General features: G+C 39.7%; 1 protein-coding gene and 1 pseudogene across 2 annotated transcripts; one reads left to right on the forward strand and one right to left on the reverse strand.

Annotated features, from left to right (window-relative positions):
* Positions 1 to 997: 997 nt before the first annotated feature.
* On the reverse strand, positions 998 to 10,160 carry LOC146485835 (uncharacterized). Its single transcript, XM_085102925.1, has 5 exons — positions 9,804 to 10,160; positions 6,585 to 6,702; positions 3,268 to 3,518; positions 2,672 to 2,960; positions 998 to 1,491 (listed from the first exon to the last, which is right to left on the reverse strand). Exons 1-5 carry the CDS (start codon positions 10,158 to 10,160, stop codon positions 1,376 to 1,378), a joined length of 1,131 nt encoding a protein of 376 aa, XP_084959051.1. The 3' UTR covers positions 998 to 1,375.
* A 4,575-nt stretch (positions 10,161 to 14,735) lies between these two features.
* LOC146485836 (uncharacterized) lies at positions 14,736 to 17,507 on the forward strand (annotated as a pseudogene). The gene is made up of 5 exons (XR_014863356.1): positions 14,736 to 14,966; positions 15,042 to 15,114; positions 16,037 to 16,166; positions 16,443 to 16,687; positions 16,952 to 17,507. The product of XR_014863356.1 is annotated as an uncharacterized LOC146485836 (transcript).
* The last annotated feature ends 1,393 nt before the right edge of the window (positions 17,508 to 18,900 follow it).

Genomic DNA, 18,900 nt, shown 5'->3' on the forward strand with positions numbered 1-18,900 from the left:
TTTTACTCGTATTGTAGCATCAAATGAGGAGATTATAAGGTTTCTGAACATAGCAACTATTTTGATGAGCATGGTGTTTTCGTAGTTCCACAGGTTAGTTTGCGGTTGAAATCTATTTTGGACACGAGGAAATGTACAACGGGCGTGCAGCGCTGTCGTGTTCGATGAATTTATTTCCCACGTAAAATTATTTTACCGCGGCCACAAAACGTGTAATTTCTTCAATGCAATCTGTCACAAAAAAAGATTTCTGGAAGAAAGGGAAAAGATTCTGCAGAGACATTTCCATCCAGTGAATGTTGATGAACATTCCAGTTGAAATTTGATCCGGCAATGAAAGCAAAAACTTTCCCGATGTATGCAAATTTTTCTCCAACAAAGTGCGCCTGACACTTGTCTGGCTTCCAAGTTGTTGCTGCCCAGCAACCTTTGTCTGACGTCATTCATGCTTTGTTTTTCACTGTTGCCAGGCAACACTGCGGACATCTTCAACGATATATATAAATATATTTTTCGCTCGAATTCGCGCGGCTTAGCGCGGCTTAGCGCGGCTTAGCTCGGCTCGGCCCGACAAATTTATTAACCTCGCTTCGCGAGGAATTAGTGCCTTTCACCCTAATAAATGATAAAATAATCCCCAAAGTAGTTAGTCAGTACATTTTATTTGTGATCAGTACATAAAATACATTTATGTATAATTACTCACACGTGATATATAAACTTTCCGGTGCTGCTTCCTCTGTAGAGGAATGTTATGTTATGAGTATAGTGAGCCAGTCAGGCCAACAAACCGGCCATGCTTATCAGTTATGAACATATTACAAATTTACAATACTATTTACAAGGCTAAAAAGTTAAAAAGATATTAAAAACCAAGCGTTTTCGACTAATCAAGTCATCCTCAGGGTAAAAACACCTACGCGAGAATCCGACCCATTCTTTTGTTTGGCGAATACTTTGTACGGCCCAATCTTTTCACAAGCGCCAAGCGCAGAATCATTGAAGGCTTAATGATCCAACAATGGAGCCCCAGTCTGAACAAACAAGTCCATTCTTACGTAGCGAAACTGCTGTTCCCATCGGGAATCACCTAAAGTATATAAAATATGCATGTAGGAGACGGTCATTTTACCCTGAGGATGACTTGATTAGTCGAAAACGTTTGGTTTTTTAATTTCTTTGTAACTTTTTAGCCTTGTGAATATTATTGTAAATCTCAAGCGAATATTATGGACAACATATTACAAATTATCATTACTGATTTGTTTTTCAGCGTGCTACTAAACTCTTAGCAAATTTAAATTACTCATATCATGTTTTATGTTCTGAATTACAGCTGTAAAAACAGTAGGCATCCCTTTTGTTGAAAACAGAGTTAATGTAAGAATGAAGAAAAAAACGTCAACAGACCGACACTCATCAGCCTGGTGCTAACGGATCGGTGGCCGTTGGTGTTGAAGGCCACGCCTTTGTAAGAGGAACTGGTGGACGCTGAATGAAAGTATGGCGAACTGCCATCACCACATCAATGGTTACACTGCTTGTAACAATTAGTATAACCAGAAACAAAGAAGCCGGACACAGAGTGCCGACCAGTCTTCACATACTTTAACGTCGAAACTCTTTCAGTAAATCGCAGAATTATTTAGTAAATTTACAGACTTGTGCAAAACTTATGAGCTTTGGAATTTCAAAGTAGAAACCTTATCTTGAACGCACTTTTTCTATTTTGACGTTTGACCGCGGTAAAGATTGGAAGCAGTCGTTCTATTTTCCTCAGGTCCCACGAACCAATGGAAATGAGTAAATTATGCAAATTGGCGGTAAAAATGAGAAGGGATTGGGGAGAGCTAGGAGGAAATAGAGGGCTAAAGTGTGACGTCATACAAACACAAATACTATTCACCTCCACTTTGGTGAATAATTGTTAATTATTAAGACGTTCACAAATAGCATAATGAAAAATGCCTACTCGCCAAATATCAGCATCTCATTGCCGATTTGGTAATGAGATATTGGGACTCTTATGCTGCAATGACTCCATACAAATTCTTCTAATTTTGTTTTTGTTCTCAAACGTTTAGAACAGAGACAAAATTACAAAGATTTGTATGGGGTCCTCGGAGCATAACAAATACTAATATCTCACCCCCAAATTGCAATAAGAAGCTGATTTTTTGGCATGTAGGCATTTTTGATCATGCTCTTTCAAAATATCTCAACAAATCCCAATTTTTTGGAAATTTAGTCTGCCAAACTCAAGCCAATGATACACGGTTCAACATTTGTCGAGCAACAAATGTTGCAGCCGCTGTTCAATAAATGTTGAACAGTGTATCATGTGATGTTATACGTTGAAATATGCCGTTCAACATGTTCACCGTTGTTGAACGAAAATAGAGCTTGGCTCTATTCCGTTCAACAAGTTGTCGCAACAAGGCAACAAGTCAACAAGTCGCAACAATGCTCAACATTTGTTGATCAACAAAAGTTGAACGATGTTGTACCGTGTATCATTCGCTTCAGGAGCTTTGAGTTGGCTTTTCAGTACTAGCTCAATGCGGGAGGAATGTGGCGTTATTTCAGCGTAGACCAACGCTAATCAGCCTGTTTTTCGGCCGGTGAGGAAAGTGACCGTTGGTGTTGAAGGCCACGCCTGTAACAAAGGAACTGTTGGGAGCTGTACGGAAGAACGGGGAACGCTGATCACCACACCAGTAGTTACACCGCTTGTAACAGTTACCAGTGTAACCAGAAACAAAGAAGCCGGAGTAGAACAAATGATCACAGATCAACAGCTGGTAGGAGTAACCGCTGTTCATGGCTCCAAAACCGTTCCACAATCCATAGGTGCTAGCATGCTTCCCATAGTTATCAGTTGCCGTTAGAGGCTGGTTGTATTTTCGTTTGAAGTAGGTTTTATTTCCAGTCTGATGATTGACGAAGAGTATTTCTGTGAACTAATTGAACAGCAAAAGAAAAAAAAAAAAAAAAAAAAAAAAAAAAAAAATTAGTAAGTGGGCGTGATTGAGGTAGATGTTAGAGGTTACATTTTTATCTGCAGTTGATTGTTCTCTTAACGCATAACTCCATGTATTAAATTGTTCCCGCATCTTCAAACTCGCCTCAGAAGTTAGTCACATTTGAGGTACAACAATTGAAAATTTATCGAGAATATTCAGGTTCACAACGAATTTGAGATTCTTTATACAGTAACTAACATTGTAGTCTTGAAACGGTAAGTAACGTATAATTTTATCAACTTACTGGAATGTTGTTGCAGTTCGTCCTGTACCCGTCAGTTCCATAAGGAAAGGAAGCGTTGTACGTGACTTCAGTCTTGGGTTTGGCGTATTCATCGGTAGTGTAACACATAGTCCATCCTCCATCGTATAACGTCATGTCACAGTAGGCCTGAAATGCGTTTGAAGGGCTTCCTCCATCCGGGTCCAACCAGTACATACCATCTCCACGAGAATCACCTCGGGTCTTGACATCTTTGCAATCAACTTCTAGAACTGGTTTCATTAAAAAAATCTGAAATTATATGTATGGCCCAACATGTACACATCGAAAAGCCAAAAAATTGGGTAACTGGGCAGCTATGTTGCTTCCCTGCTAGCAGAGGTCTCTGACGGCGAGAACGAGAGAGACCTCTGCCGGCCCCTGGCTTGTTCTCCCACGTAGCCGCCGACCAGATTTTTGGTCGAAACTGACCGGTTTTGAAAACCGGTTTCCGTCTGATGTGTAATACGCATGATCTGTTCAGATTGTACACCGGAAATTTCTGAGCCCAAAGTTGTTATGGCTTCCGCTAGTTTACAAGTTTCGCACTTTAATTGTTACGCCCTTGCCATCTTCAAAATCCTTTCTTCGCTTGATTAACGCGATTCTAGTTTGCGAAAGCCGTGAAGATTTCTTTTGAAAGTCAAGAGTGTTATCCAAAAAACCGCAAACCTTAGCGTTCCAATCTCCTGTATCAGTGTATCTAGCGATTGCCATTTGTTCTGGCCACTTAACTTGAAATCCACTCCGCACAAAAGGCAGTTTCCATCTTTGCCTACAGCTGCTGCTTTTACTGGTGTCCATGGAGAATAATGTTCTTTGAATTTGCGATGTCGTTGAGGGGTCCATGGCAGTTCCACATACAGCTAACAATAATTTCACACATGGCCCTACCGCGGCTACTGTTTTGCGCGCAAACCGGCGTGCGAAGCTCGTGTTACATCCGGCTAAAATGTCACTCGTTGCCAGGGAACACAAGCGCATGCGCGACAGAAGATTCGTCGGGGGCCGGCGGAGGTCTCTCTCGTTCTCGCCGTCAAAGACCTCTACTAGCAGGGAACTATGTTGCAGAATTTGCGGATGGTCCCCTCCCTCCAAGGTGCCTTTTTTTGAACAGACCGCTCTCGAGTGACTTCCACTGTCTTTTTATTTCTTTTCAAAAATACAAATCTTTCCTCGCATGATTCGCCCACAATGTTGCGCGAACTCCATTTTCTAAACGTTACCTTGAAAATGTTTAGACTCAATTTTCTTTCATTGATCCGCCGCGCTTTTGTCAGTATACGTGAAGCTGGAATACAGTAACTCGGTCAGAAAATTTAGCAAACTGAAGAGTCCACCCTGCAGCAGGGCTACTAGATCATTACGTCATTACGAAAGTGTATTGACGGTGGAGCCTACAATTTACGAGCCAGCGAGCAAAGAAAGCCTACGGTAGGCCAACAAACTTGCAGAGAACAAACTCGGGCAGTATCTCCCCGTTGTGGAACACAAAGCGTGTTTATAACATCTACTTCAATGGGTTATGGTCAACCTTGATAACATTGATGTGGAGGGAATCAACTTAACTCCAGCCATAAGCAGGTCTAAGGCCTAGCGTCTTTCAAAAACAAATGTATCTTTACTGTTTACTTGCTAGACTCTTTATATACACTCGAATGGAAAAACGTTGACACATAAAAAGCATAAACCGTGAACGATGAGATCCAATGGCTTTATGGGTATAAATGTACTAAATTTATTTGCATAATATTCTATTCTCGTGCGACATTTGATAACCAAAATTAGTTGCACGTGGTGAATGATGGAAACTGTCCAAGCTTTCTTTAAAGTGTCAAGTTGGCCAACAAGGGCCAAGTTTTAAACACAACCTACAAATCCGTTGGGTCTCATCGTTCATGGTTTATGCTTTTTAGGTGTCAACGTTTTTGCAATCCAGTGTATATGGATTTCCAAAACACGGAAGACAGGATCTCTAAGAGAGAGAACTTCCAAAGTTTCCCCCTGCCCGGCACATTTTTAAAATATCTTCCTTTAGCTGTTAAATGCTTCCTATTTCTACATCTTAGAAACTGGGAATACCCAGCAACATCGTCCGCAATACTTCGCGCAATACAGTTGCCATACTCTTCGGGGCTGAGTTCTCGCCCCGACTTTGATCTCCATCCTGTTTCCAGCGATGTTGCGCGACGCCTCCAGCAATTGCGACAGAGAAGTGTACATCCAGTTTCGCACTGGTGGGAAACTATTCAACCTGCGAAGACTCCAAGCCAAGAACTAAGTGTTCGAGGCCACCCTACGGAAGTTCCTTTTCGCAGACGACTGTACACTGGGTGCACACTCTCACGAAGCCGAAGACGATTCTGGCTCGACGGTCAGCCTTGGAAAGACTGAAGCCATGTTTCAGCCCTCACCATCACAGACTGCCAATGCACCACCACCTCCTCCCATCGTCATCAACAACATTGAGATCACTGGAGACTGTGGAAAAGTTCTGGGTAGCACCGTTAAGAGTAGTGGATCCCTGGGCGCTGGGGTGATGCAGCGCTTTGGAAAGACCACGGCGTCAGCCTCTCCACCAAGATTGCCTTATACGAAGCTGCGATCCTGTGCACGCTTCTGTATTGCTACGAGACGTGGACCACCTACTGCCGGCACATCCAGCAGCTGAAGCAGTTTTACTAACGATGTCTGCGGAAGAGCTGCAACATCAAGCGGCAGGACATTGTCCAACCTCCAGGTCCTGGAGAAGTGCGGCCTACCCAGTATTGAGTCACTTGATCATCAAGTGCCAGCTGAGATGGACAGGACACATCGTCCGAATGGAGGACGACAGTTTCCCGAAGATGCTGCTGTACGGACAGCTGGAGGAGGGGAATTGCGACCAGGGAAGACCCTTCAAGAGGTACAAGTACATTCTGAAGGCAAACCTCAAGAGCTGCAACATTGACGCGAACCCTTAGAAAGTAACTGCCTGTTACAGAGCTCTTTGAACATACCAGTGCACACAAGGCACGAAAGACTTTGAAGTCAACAGAGCAGCTGCGATCCTGGCAAAGAAAGAGAGGAGGAAACAGCGACCCGCTACTGTGGATACATTCATGCAGCATATGTGGCCGCTGGTGCGCGTCACGAATTGGTCTTCATTCGCACATGAGGACCCACCTCGGCAAATGACTTGTCTGCATGCCTACTCATCTGTCGTATCGACAGGAGAATCTATATATATTATATATTACTCTTCAACATTGCATGCTACATTGTTAACAATATTGTAGGTTAGAAAAATCATTGAATACCTTTATCTTCGCAGTGTTTTCCATAGAATCCTGAAGGACATGCGCAGTGGTATTCGTTATCCTCGAATTTAGCCAAACAAGTGGCATTGTTCAGACAAGGATCACTGGAGCAGGGAGTCTGTTTTAAAAGTAAAAAGTCAATTCAGTTGATCTCAATTATTGTATATTCAAATTGAATAGTTGAGGTTAGGAAAGCCTTTTTTTTAAAGAAAAAAATTAAAAAAAAAATTTTATTGAATGTTAAACTTAAAGACATCAGTACAAGACAAAAGATACACATACTGGCAATACCTAATTAACAACTAAGTAAATAAAGGAATAGCTACATACAATAAATAGAAAAATACATAGGACAATAAATGAATAAATAAATAAATAAATAAATAAATAAATAAATAAACAAACAAATAAATAAATAAATATGTTCGTATTTATTTATTTATTTATTTGTCTATTTATTTCATAAAGTAATCACTTTATTCTCTTAGTATATTTTACTCCCTTATATCTTCTTCTTGTCTAAATCTGCCCGTCTCGATTAGCTTTCGCTACCCGCGGTCCAGTGTATTTAATTAAAGAAGTTGCATTTATCTGTATTTACACATGTAATGTATTTGTACATTTAATGTAAACTTACTGATGAAACAAAGATTACATTATTTGTTTTACAATTTTTTGCTGATTAGATCCTTCACTACAGGATCCGGTACTTTTATTTTGTCGCGGTGGTCCTTGCAAACACAGTTTATTACTGGTTTTTACTTCTCAAAGAAAGAATTTATTTGCTAAATCGTGGATTACTTTGCTGAGCAGATTCCAATTTAAGTATGCTAAGTAGGTCTTAGTATAGCTGAAGTTAGCTGATAATGTTGTAGACAATGTGTTTTATTTCTGTTTAAACTAGCTGAAAGAGAGGAAGCCCCCTCAGTCACTTAGTAGGTCCTTCATAAAAGAAGATATTTTTATCGTACCAGGTTTTCCAAAAGACTCGGTTTTCTTGTCAATAAGAATGTCCCTTGTTATTTCATAGATTAAATAACGTTTAAATCAAGATGAGTAGATATCGAGAGATAATTTTAACACAACAAAACCAATATTACAATAAGTTCGTCGGGCATTGCAGCATATTTTGCGGCCTAAACTGGAGAATTCAGCGGGATAAAATATATCTTAGTCCGCTGCTCTGAGCCAATAAGAAAGAAGAAAATATCGTAGTCAGCCAATCAGAACTGGAAATCATTCAACAGTTCGCGCCGTTTTCTTGCTTGTTTGACTGGAAGCGCTGTCATCTGCAAAAAAAATTGTTTTGAACTACAAAATGGTTGAAAAACCTAACGAAGAAGCAAATTCCCAGTCGTCCCAGCTAGGTGAAGAAGCCTTACAGAAACTCGTGGCCGATGGTGGAAATAATGCCTGCGGTAGTTCAATTCAGTGTCTTCGTCGGGCGAAACCCGCTCAGTTTAGCAATTGCACAATTAATTTTAACACTTGTGGACTTTTCTGTTATTTTCCTTTTGAAAACTTAGAAGCAAAGATTCTTTTGATAATTTTAATAAATGTTTTGCCAAAGTTTTAAGCTTATGCGACAATGAAAGCTTTTTCACAATAAAATAAACGTCGACGCGATGGCGTCAGCATTCAAGATATCGCTTACTGCGCCGTATTTGATTCCTTTTCTGAATGTCCTCTGAAATTATTATAATAGTAAAAGAGTTGATGTTCTTGGGCGCAAATATGTTTCTGGCCCTTCTCAGAACTTCATTAAAATGATCCTGAGTTGGGCCAAAAACATATTTACGTCAGCGAACATTAACTCTATTGTTATCAGCTTTAGTAATAATTTAAGCAGTGGGCCGTCAAATGGTTAACAAAAAGAATAGTTAATTAGGCAAGAGTTGGGGGGTGAATTTGAGAGCAATAAAAACCCAGCGAAAGGCAATTTTTTTAGCACAAATTAGAGCTGATTTGATAGCATTCAGTTGATAGTTGAAAGTAAGGAGAAACGGAAAGGCGAATTAGGGTGGGTTCGATTGACCCTATTCCGGAATAGGAATCCACATTAAATGATGACAAGAAATCCCTCTTAGGAGGTTTTTAGAGTTACTGAAGTACAAAATGGTTCTTTAATTATCGTGAATCAGCGAAAGCTTGCAGAAATGTCTTCCCAAAGTTACTTAAAAAGGGATATCTAACAGCTAGTCCGCTTTTTCTTATTCCGGAATACGGTCAATCAAACCCCTGGAACAAAAATTTCATTTTCCATCTTTTTGCATTTTCGTGTAGAATATGACCTTCTTACTCATATTATAAACTGTATTCTGCTGTTGCGAACTAAATAACAGCAGAATACAGTTTATGAAGTAGAATCCATATGAAAATTAGCCATGTGGAATTTTTCGTGTTGAGCCAAGACGTCACTTCCTGTAATTTGAGCCTTAACTTCCGGAACAAGGCCAAGTAATGGCGGCCGTGAAATCTCGAATAAAAAGCTAAAAAAAAAAATACTTCCAATCGCCGTAAAGGATTGAAATTTGGTAACATGAGTAAGAAGGTCATATTCTACACGAAAATGCAAAAAGATGGAAAATGAAATTTTCGTCCCAGGGGCGCTTTAAAGAGCAGGTGTAAGAAGTGTAATTAAGAAGGTGGGGTGTTTCTCACGAACCTAAGACTAAAAGAAGGAAAGTGTTAACATTTTATACTGCGTAAACAAAATTTAATTCGAGCAAAAAGTGCATCACGTCAAAGATATTCTGATAAGTAACTATCGGGAAGTCACCAAATTAAACACGCTTATTTTTCAGTATGAAAGAAGAGCTTGGTACAAGCAATTTAAATATCATACAATTTGGGCGGAAATATTAAAATGCAGCGGGCGACTTTTCTAAAGTTTACACAATTATCTTAATTTTTGCTCGGTACACATGCAATTCCGCGTGCTGCGTGCTAATTCTTCGTAAACTCGTAGAGAAAAGCATATATAGAAAAGCATTTGATTATTTTAAGTAAACGTGTAAAAGGAAGAGCTAACGTATACGTACTTACAAGTTATACTTACTCCGTTCCTTTCATATAAAATATCATTACAGTGATCATATGTGAAAATATACCTGATTCACTTAGTATGAATATTCGTTGCTATCTGTTTCATATGGATATATCAGTGCCTGGCAAGAATCTTACAGTACGCGATAGCTACAGGTGAGCTAATTAACTTACCGGCACATAGAAGTGCTGAGAGGACCTGTCCACCGTCATTTGTTGAGCAGAAGCGAACTTGTCAGTTGCAAGTAACTGACAATCATGTTCGTTTTTCTCGTTTCCATTTTTGTCATAGTTCACGGAAATGCAGTCGCTGTGAGTCAAGCAGTTGCTGCAGCAGTCAGAGGATGTCTGAACTTTTAACTGTTGTAAAATGAGACTGGTATTAAGTCTCATGTTCTCATTGCAAAAAAAGTTTGCGTAGCTGACACCATTTGCAAGATCACGGACCAACTTCTGCTTTGAAAGGGACACGCAGAAGTACAAGAAAAGAAAACATTTTGACAACATCGAATTGCGCTTGGTGGGCGGCATGATGTGATGACCCAGTCTGAAAGAAAAGAGGTAACTTTAAAAGCATTTATGATTGGAACAAACAGCGTCGGTTGCGGTCTGACGGAGAAACCACGTGATACTTGTCAGTTATCACGTGAATTTACTCCTATCTTTTATATTATTGGTTCTTACTGATACTACAATAAAGCTCAGGAAATTGGGATCCCCTCCAAGTTAAACATAAGCATTCGGCAGCTGCCAAAACAACTACTTCGTAAACCAAAAATTAATTTAAAAAACTTAAATTGATTATTGTTTATAGAGATCTTTCCTTGAAAGATCCTATTGAATATATTAGGAAAAAAGTAAACAAGACACTGTGTCTCCTGAAACGTATCAAATCCTTCATATCTCTTTGTCCTAGAATATTGTTTTCAACAGTTTCATTATACCATTATTCGAGGCGATATTATCTGGGAAGTCGGAGGAAAATTAACTCTAATTCCATATCCCTAGATCCTACAGCATAACGGCCGCTCAAATTATACTCGGCGACCCGTCCCAGGTTTTAGTTTCTATCACAAAAGCTTTAAGTGAACTTTCCTGGAAAACTTTTCGCAGAAGGAGAGGAGATCATCGGAAGATTTTCGTGTACATGTGCCTCAACCTATACTCATTCTTTCCCGCACGTCTTAAATAGAGATTTTCATTCCTCGCGAAGCGAGGTTAATAAATAAGCCGCACGAATTCAAGCGAAAAATATTTAACAATTATTCGCTGAAGGCGAGGTAAATATTGGTGAATATTGGTCGAGGGGAATATTCATCAATTTTTATTGAGCCTGAGGCAAATAACTGTTTTAGTATAATTACTCATGTGTTTATCAGAGAAAAACAAGAACCATCCGAAAAATGTCGATTTTGTTTTTTTGTTTCAAATTGTCGCGCGTCAATAAACAGGGACACGCAGTCTGCCAATCACATGCTCAATCGATAAACTGCACATGCCTCAAGCAGAATGTCGATATTCTTTAACTGCCGCTTCATTGAAACGAAGCATTGATTTCTGTGAATGAATGTTGGGTTTCTCCGACCCGTTAACCAAACAGATGAAGATGAACCAGGCTGTTTGGTGTAAAACTCGAGGATCACAAGTTGGTGTTGATCAGTGATGGCGATAGCACTTTATCGCATAATTTCTTTTTGATGGCTTCGCCGGTTAACGGCCTTTTATGAATTGCCCTCGGAGATAAGCTGCTTCAGATAGGAATTAAGTTCTTTATTGGCTTCACTAACTTGAACAGGTGCACGGATGTCGCAGATGAAAATTTTTTCTTTAGAGGCGGTAACTTTAGATCGTGGTCGAGAGCCGCTCGAACCGACAACAAACTAGTTTTCAGATTATAAAAACTGTCGTGTTTTCTCCTCACAGAAACCATGGGGTATAGGAAACATTAGGTTTCGACTTAAGCAAGGTTATATTTAAATCAAATAAAGTTGAATTACTCACACTGAGGTAGTCTCTTATATTTTCTGGTCGTTCTCCCTACTTATTTCTTGTAGAATAACCCTAACAACGCGCCGTTGGATTCAGAACTACATCGCAAGCATTCGTTAAGTCTTGGTAACGAGCGTCCTACTCAAATCCCAAAGCGCGCGAGCGTTAACCCTAAAAAGTAACCGGTTGGGAAACGATTTAACCGTTGCTAGGAGATTTCAGTCACTGGCCAATCACTGAGCTAAAAAAACAAAAGCCATTGTTTTTCAAATTCGTCGGCGGCTGATAAGAGCAAAAGTAAACTCCTTCCACCCCCTGCTGGTTGCAAATTGTGACAAAAAGATGCCTTTCCCCACAGCAAAGGAGTCGAAAACAATTTTGAATTATAAACATACCTGTGACTGGATTGATATGCCTTGGCTTAGTTATATGCTTAGTTTATTGGTTTAATTTAGGCCTAAATGTATATTGAAATCAATGACAGATGTTCAAAGTCAGAAGGCAAACGACGCAAAAGGTTGCGTTCCTAACATTTTATTTCAAACATTACATGATGCATTTAAGTCTCTTGCTAGCTCGAGTGAGCTCGAGCGAATGGCTTCAACATCCGATGAATTTGCTGTTCTATTACGGCATCTCAATTACTGACATTTCTAATGAGATTAGAGAGATATGGCAAGTTACACTGATTGGAAGACAGACTGGCGTCAGACGCAGTTTGTTGGAGCAAAATTTGCGTACATCGGTAAAGTTTTGCGTTTAGTGCCGTATCATATTTCAACCGCAATGTTCATCAATATTCACTGGATGGAAATATCTCTGCAGAATCTTCTCCCTTTCTTTCAGAAATCATTTTTTGTGAAGGATTGCATTGAAGAAATTACACGTTTTGTGGTTAAGGTTTGTGGTAAAATTCCAAAACGTAAGAAATTGTCTATAATAACTGCAGCTGTTAGAACGATATAATCGTTAGTAAGGAGGTTTGTACTTGGGTTCATCAGTGTTGCGTCACCGTTCTGTTGAGTACTTTTTCCTCGCGAAGCGTAGCGAGGTTAATAAATTTTTCGGGCCTGGCCGAAGTCCCGAGCGGAGCTAAGCCGCGCGAATCGAGAGAAAAATATATTTATATGTTGCCTAGCAACGGTGGAAAACAAAGTATGAATGATGTTAGACAAAGGAAAGGTTGCTAGGCAGCAACAGGCGTCAGACGTTGGAGCAAAATTTGTATACATCGGGAAAGTTTTTGCGTTCAGTGCTGGATCAAATTTCAACTGCAATGTTCATCAATATTCATTGGATGGAAATATCTCTGCAGAATCTTTCCCTTTCTTCCAGAACTCTGTTTTGTGAAAGATTGCATTGAAGAAATTACACGTCTTGTGGCCGCGGTAAAATAATTTTCGGTGGGAAATAATATTCATCGAACACGACAGCACCGCACGCCCGTTGTACATTATAGATTTCAACTGCAAACACGCCAGTGGAACCACGAAAAGACCATGCTCATCAAAATAGTTACTATGTTCAGAAACCTTTTAATTCCTCATTTGATATTCAATGCGGGTATTAAAAGAGGGCTTTCCACCCAGCCCTAGCCTCGCGAGGTTTTGCGAGTCACGTATTTCTAGTATGTCCAATGTCTGACTCTTTCCCAGGCGTCTCTCTTTGATCGAAAGCTGTGCGCATGGAAGGACGTGCGCATGGTGTTATGGGACTTTTCGTGTCCTTCACATGAGGCCTTAAGCACCTGTTTCCCGAAATTAGTGTGCACCTCGGGACGAGGCAGACTCGACTGAGATTTAATAAGAAAGTTGTGGGCTATTTGTAATAGATCGATCTCAAGACATCGGGAGAGGATTTGATTTACCTGAAGCGGGGACAGGGAAAGAAACGATAGAACACAATGATGAGAGACTCGAGGAAAAAAATATGAAAACATACAGAATCGGCGATAGAACCAAAATCTGGCCTGAATAGGGTTAGAACGATAAATCAATCCAGATATTTAGCTTCAATGGTGATAAAGCGGTAGTTCAAACCCAGATAATGAATTTCAAGGAGTAAAATAATTCTTCGTCGGACATTTTCTTCGCCGCTCGCGCACTGTTGGGAGGAGTTACAAACAACTCAATTTATTAATATATTTTCATTTTTTTTTATTTTTAAGCGAGCGATTTGTAAGTTTGCGCCTCACTGGGCACATCATAGATTCATCATGAATCCAGAGATCAAAAGCAACCAACGAGAACATTGATCAAAATACTTAAAACGTTGTCTTCTGTATTCTCAGAACGTTTTCTGTCCTTTTAAAGACATATTTGTGTAAGCTAATACACAACGGAATTTTATTCAAGTTCCCGGAATTTATTGTTCGCTCTTGTTGGCTTTACGAAAATGCTCGCCGACCTTTTCCGCATTTTTGACGGACATATCTCTCCGTTCGAAAACGACAGGAATTAGTTTTGTAATGTTCTGAAATTTTGAGCTGAAATTTTGACCAAGAAAACTACAGATTTTCTTAACGACTTTATAAATTCGAATTTAAGGCATTCCGAACAGATACCCAGATAAAGACAAACACTGCATTTCACGCCATCTCGGCAGTAATAAATTCAAGCTGGGAAAAATTTAACGGAGTTCGAATTGGAAATTAAACAATCGTTAGACAGTGAGCGAGTACAAAAGACCCCCCTACCACTAATTTCAGTTAAGATCGTTCATGAATCTGGCATTCTTTAAAGCCACGAGTTAAGACATTTTCAGATGAGATACCGATCCAAGCAATTGAATAAGGTGTATCTTTGTATTACATGAATCTCTGACGTGTGCAATGAGGCGCAAACTTTCAAATCACTCGCTTGTGCATAATAATGTAATAAACTGGGCGAAAGAAATGTTTTATCAACCTTGCACTTCGTAGATTCATGTTTACTTCTATCTAATACTGCGAACAACGATGTCTTCCTTTGATAAAAACAAAAGTTAATCGAGGATTTTTGCCTTGATTTGTTCTTCTCAGCTTCCGGTACGTATTCTTTGATCACGTGCATTATCGGAACATGTATACCAAACATGTTGAAGCCTTTTTTTCTTTTTAAGTCATTACAGAAAGGAAGTTCTAATCGATTTAGTTTTATTACTAAGTTCGATCATTTCGGCGCTGAAACTCTTTTTGTCTTGATTTCTGTTATAAATCGACGCACATACCCTCTCGGTGTTGTCTAACAAGTCCACTATTATTGTGGTTAATTATAATAACCATATAAACAACGTCGCGTTATCGAGTTTATTTTACTGAATGATGTTGAAGTTACCTTTCATTCTCTGCGTAGCAGCTTCGATTCTAAAGTAAGTATACGTATTTTTCTTGTCCCGAAATTAGAGCTGATTTTTTTCTTACAATTTGCACTTTTTACCCTACAGATGGGGCACTTGCGATCCAGTGAACGTTCTTTTTCTGAACAATGGACAATCGCTGAAGCTTGCACAGCGCCAGGTATATGTATAGTATCTGATCAAGTTTGCTATTAAAGAAGATTCGTTTTTCAAAGGATGATCTTAGTTCCAGAGTTACTTCGGCTACCGATAAGAAGTTCACGTCGAATTGAGTCCAGTTGGTCTTGGGTCTTGGGTCGGTCGTGTTATGTTCTTGATCTAGTCCTCGTTCTGAATCTGTTCTAATGCTGTTTCTCTTGTTCCCGGGACTACATACCTACAATCGCATCCAACGAGTTGTTTTGATAAAATATCCCAGTAATGTTTGGTCGAATTTTTGACAAGAAAGTAGGGTTTTGATTGATAACGAAAATGGTCCCTTGAATTTTCGCGACATGCGGGAGGAAAAACTGCTGTTGAAATTCCTATATATTTTACCGTTCTGAGATCGGTTTTTGTGTTTATGTAACTTCCGTAAATTATTAAGAAACAGAAAGGCTACTTCCTCTAATGCTTCCTTTTGAATTAGGGACATTTCAATCGGCGTCAGAAAAACTCCTCAGTCCTACAGATAAAAATATAATATTTACAAATTGGCTGCTATTAAGTCATTTTCCAAATTATCACCACAGATTTTTCAATTAAGCGAATTTGTAGACTTCAATTTTTTTTAACAGTGAGTGAATCGACCGAAGGACTTAGATCCCCTCGATTTTCGAAGATCACGCATTCTGCGTTCTTTGCAGAGAACTCTAAAAATACTAATAAATTCCTTCTGACCTGGCAAAACAGTCAGGGCAAAAGACAGATTTCTTTGATTTCAAACGCAAGCTGGATTGAAGAAAATTTGAAAACCATGGACCTGGCAGCTAAAAAGCCGGTACAAACCTTTACTCGTTTCACAACTATTTGATTTTTAGCAAGGCACTGATTAGCGCGCCTTATTTTTTAACAAAATTAAAACATTTCGAAATTTATTGCAGAATGTTCATGTTCAGGAAACCACGGCCAGCTGTAACTCTGACAACAAGGGATTACTGCGCATAGCAAACCTGCATTTGGAGTTCTGTAACGGAAAGGCCTGGAAACGAATATTGGAAGAAACGGTGACAGGTTAGCGTTCAACCCAACCACGGACCTTCCCCTGAACAGTTTCACAAACTTAGCAGATTTTGTCTAGAAGCAATTAAATATCAATTACAGTATTTCTCAAAATTAACGCCCTCTTGAATTATTCTAAAAAAAGTCATTAATTGATATAACAAAGCTCAATCGAAAAGTATAAAAGAAAGATAAGAGCCAACGAAAAATGGAATCCGATTACAAGCAAAAAGAAACCAGAACGAAATAAAAGAAAGAAAACCATAAAGTGTTCTTTTATATTTTCAGGTAAAAGCTGCAAAGATATCAAGAGGCGCGGCCAATCTCGGGGAGATGGTATGTACTGGTTGAACCAGGATGGAGGAAGCCATTCAAATGCATTCCTGGCTTATTGTGACATGACGTCATACGGTGGAGGATGGACCATGTGTTATACTACCGATGACAAAGCCAAACCCAAGACAGAAGTCACCTACAATACCAAGCTGCGTTATGGAACTGACGGGTACAGGACAAACTGTAACAACATCCCAGTAAGTTAATTGGCTACTGATAGCAGTGATCTCAAATCCTTTGACGAGCTGGACATTCTCGATGCAAAATGTTTTCACTATGTACCTTGAGCAAAAGCAATATTCGAAGAAGTTTTGAGGATGCTTTCTAACGGTAATTCAAGACATAATGAAATGTATCATGAGAGCAAGTGTACGCGTAAAGTACACAAAATAATTTAACGTATAAAATGTGCTGACTTATTAGTTATATTGTTCATTATATTGTTTTCTTTTTAAAATTAGTTCACAGAAATAATCTTCGTTGACCACCAGACAGGAAACAAGGCCTACTTCAAACAAAATCTAACCTTTCGATGATGGCGGCAGCTAACTATGGGAAGAGAGGAAGTGCTTATGGATTGTGGGACGGTGTTGGAGTGACCAGCGGTTACTCCTATCAGCTGCTGATTTGTGATCATTCGTTCTACTCCGGCTTCTTTGTTTCTGGTTATACTAGTAACTGTTACAAGCAGTGTAACCATTGGTGTGGTGATACCAAATCACCATACTTTCGTACAGCGTCCACCAGTTCCTCTTACAAAGGCGTGGCCTTCAACACCAACGGTCACCGTCCAAACGTGCCGAAAAACAGGCTGATGAGTGTCGGTCTGCGCTAATATATCATGCGATCAGTGCCTTTTTTCTTGGGTCTTCAATTGGCTTTAATTTAAAACAAAAGGGATGCTAGATTTTGCTGTGATGCTATATTGAGCTCATAACATAAGTTTGGGCGCCAAAACTCGTTCAGACTCTTATTTTTGTAATAGGTGTTGGGTAAATAAAATAATTTCAAAACATGTCGCCTTTTTATGTTAATTCACCTGGCCTCATTACACCCCAGACATTCCTTTTTCAGTGCACTCTCGGTTTCACCTTTTCTTTTCACGATCTTCTATTTATTTATTTATTCATTCATTTCCTTTACTTTATCCACCTTTATTAACGAACTATGATATTCTGAATTTAAAATCTCTCTCCTCTTAACGTTACGCCCTCTGAGCTTTAAATTTCCAATACTTTATCAGGGTTATAGATTTGAGTGGATCAGGAAAGAAAATTCAAAAAAAAAAAAAAAAAAAAAAAAAAAAAACAAACAACATATATATATATATATATATATATATATATATATATATCTACCTGGATTTTCAAAAACATACCTGCACTTAAGCTACGCAGAGACAGAAAGTTCACCCTAACTGAGTCTCACAACACTTCCCTCCCCACCCCTCTGCTTTTCACACAAACTTGCAAGTCACTCACCTGCATTTAGGCCACACTCCAGGCTTTGTGTCAGCTTGATGCAATTGATTGTCAACAGCCTGTGTCTCTATTGGGGAGGTCAAAGGGCATTAGAATTAAGTCACCCTGGTTTAAGAAAAACAGCAAATTGGACCAAGCTGAAGGCTACAATACCCTCCCCTCCCCACCCCGGAGCTTTTGACACACAACCAAGAGCTACCCCCCAGCAGTAAGCCCTCACCCTGGGCTAGCTCACAGACTGGTCCTTGACGGCAAGCCCCCTCAAGTTTGGAGAACCACAGAGGGCTGAAGCTGGGCGGTGCCCAGCTTCAGGCCCAGTTCTAGCAGGCACGTTTTTGCAAATTCGCACAGATATCACAGGCAAATAGCTTTCTGGAAGGCAAAAATTGAGTTTGCAGGGAAAATGTACTAAGTCTCGCATGTAGCAGCTCAACTTGGGACAAGCCCACTTAAATTGACTGCTAATAATATCACAGGCAAATAGCTCTCTGGAAGGCAAAAATTAAGTTTGCAGGCAAAATGTACTAAGTCTCGCATGTAGCAACTCAACTTGGGACAAGCCCACTTAAATTGACTGCTAATAATTATCACAGGCAAATAGCTCTCTGGAAGGCAAAAATTGAGTTTGCAGGCAAAATGTACTAAGTCTCGCATGTAGCAGCTCGACTTGGGACAAGCCCACTTAAATTGACTGCTAATATCTACCTGGATTTTCAAAAACATACCTGCACTTAACCTACGCAGAGACAGAAAGTTCACCCTAACTGAGTCTCACAACACTTCCCTCCCCACCCCTCTGCTTTTCACACAAACTTGCAAGTCACTCACCTGCATTTAGGCCACACTCCAGGCTTTGTGTCAGCTTGATGCAATTGATTGTCAACAGCCTGTGTCTCTATGGGGGAGGTCAAAGGGCATTAGAATTAAGT

The sequence above is a fragment of the Pavona decussata genome, unplaced genomic scaffold (assembly GCF_977016875.1).
Source record: "Pavona decussata unplaced genomic scaffold, jaPavDecu1.1 SCAFFOLD_25, whole genome shotgun sequence".
NCBI lineage: Eukaryota > Metazoa > Cnidaria > Anthozoa > Scleractinia > Agariciidae > Pavona > Pavona decussata.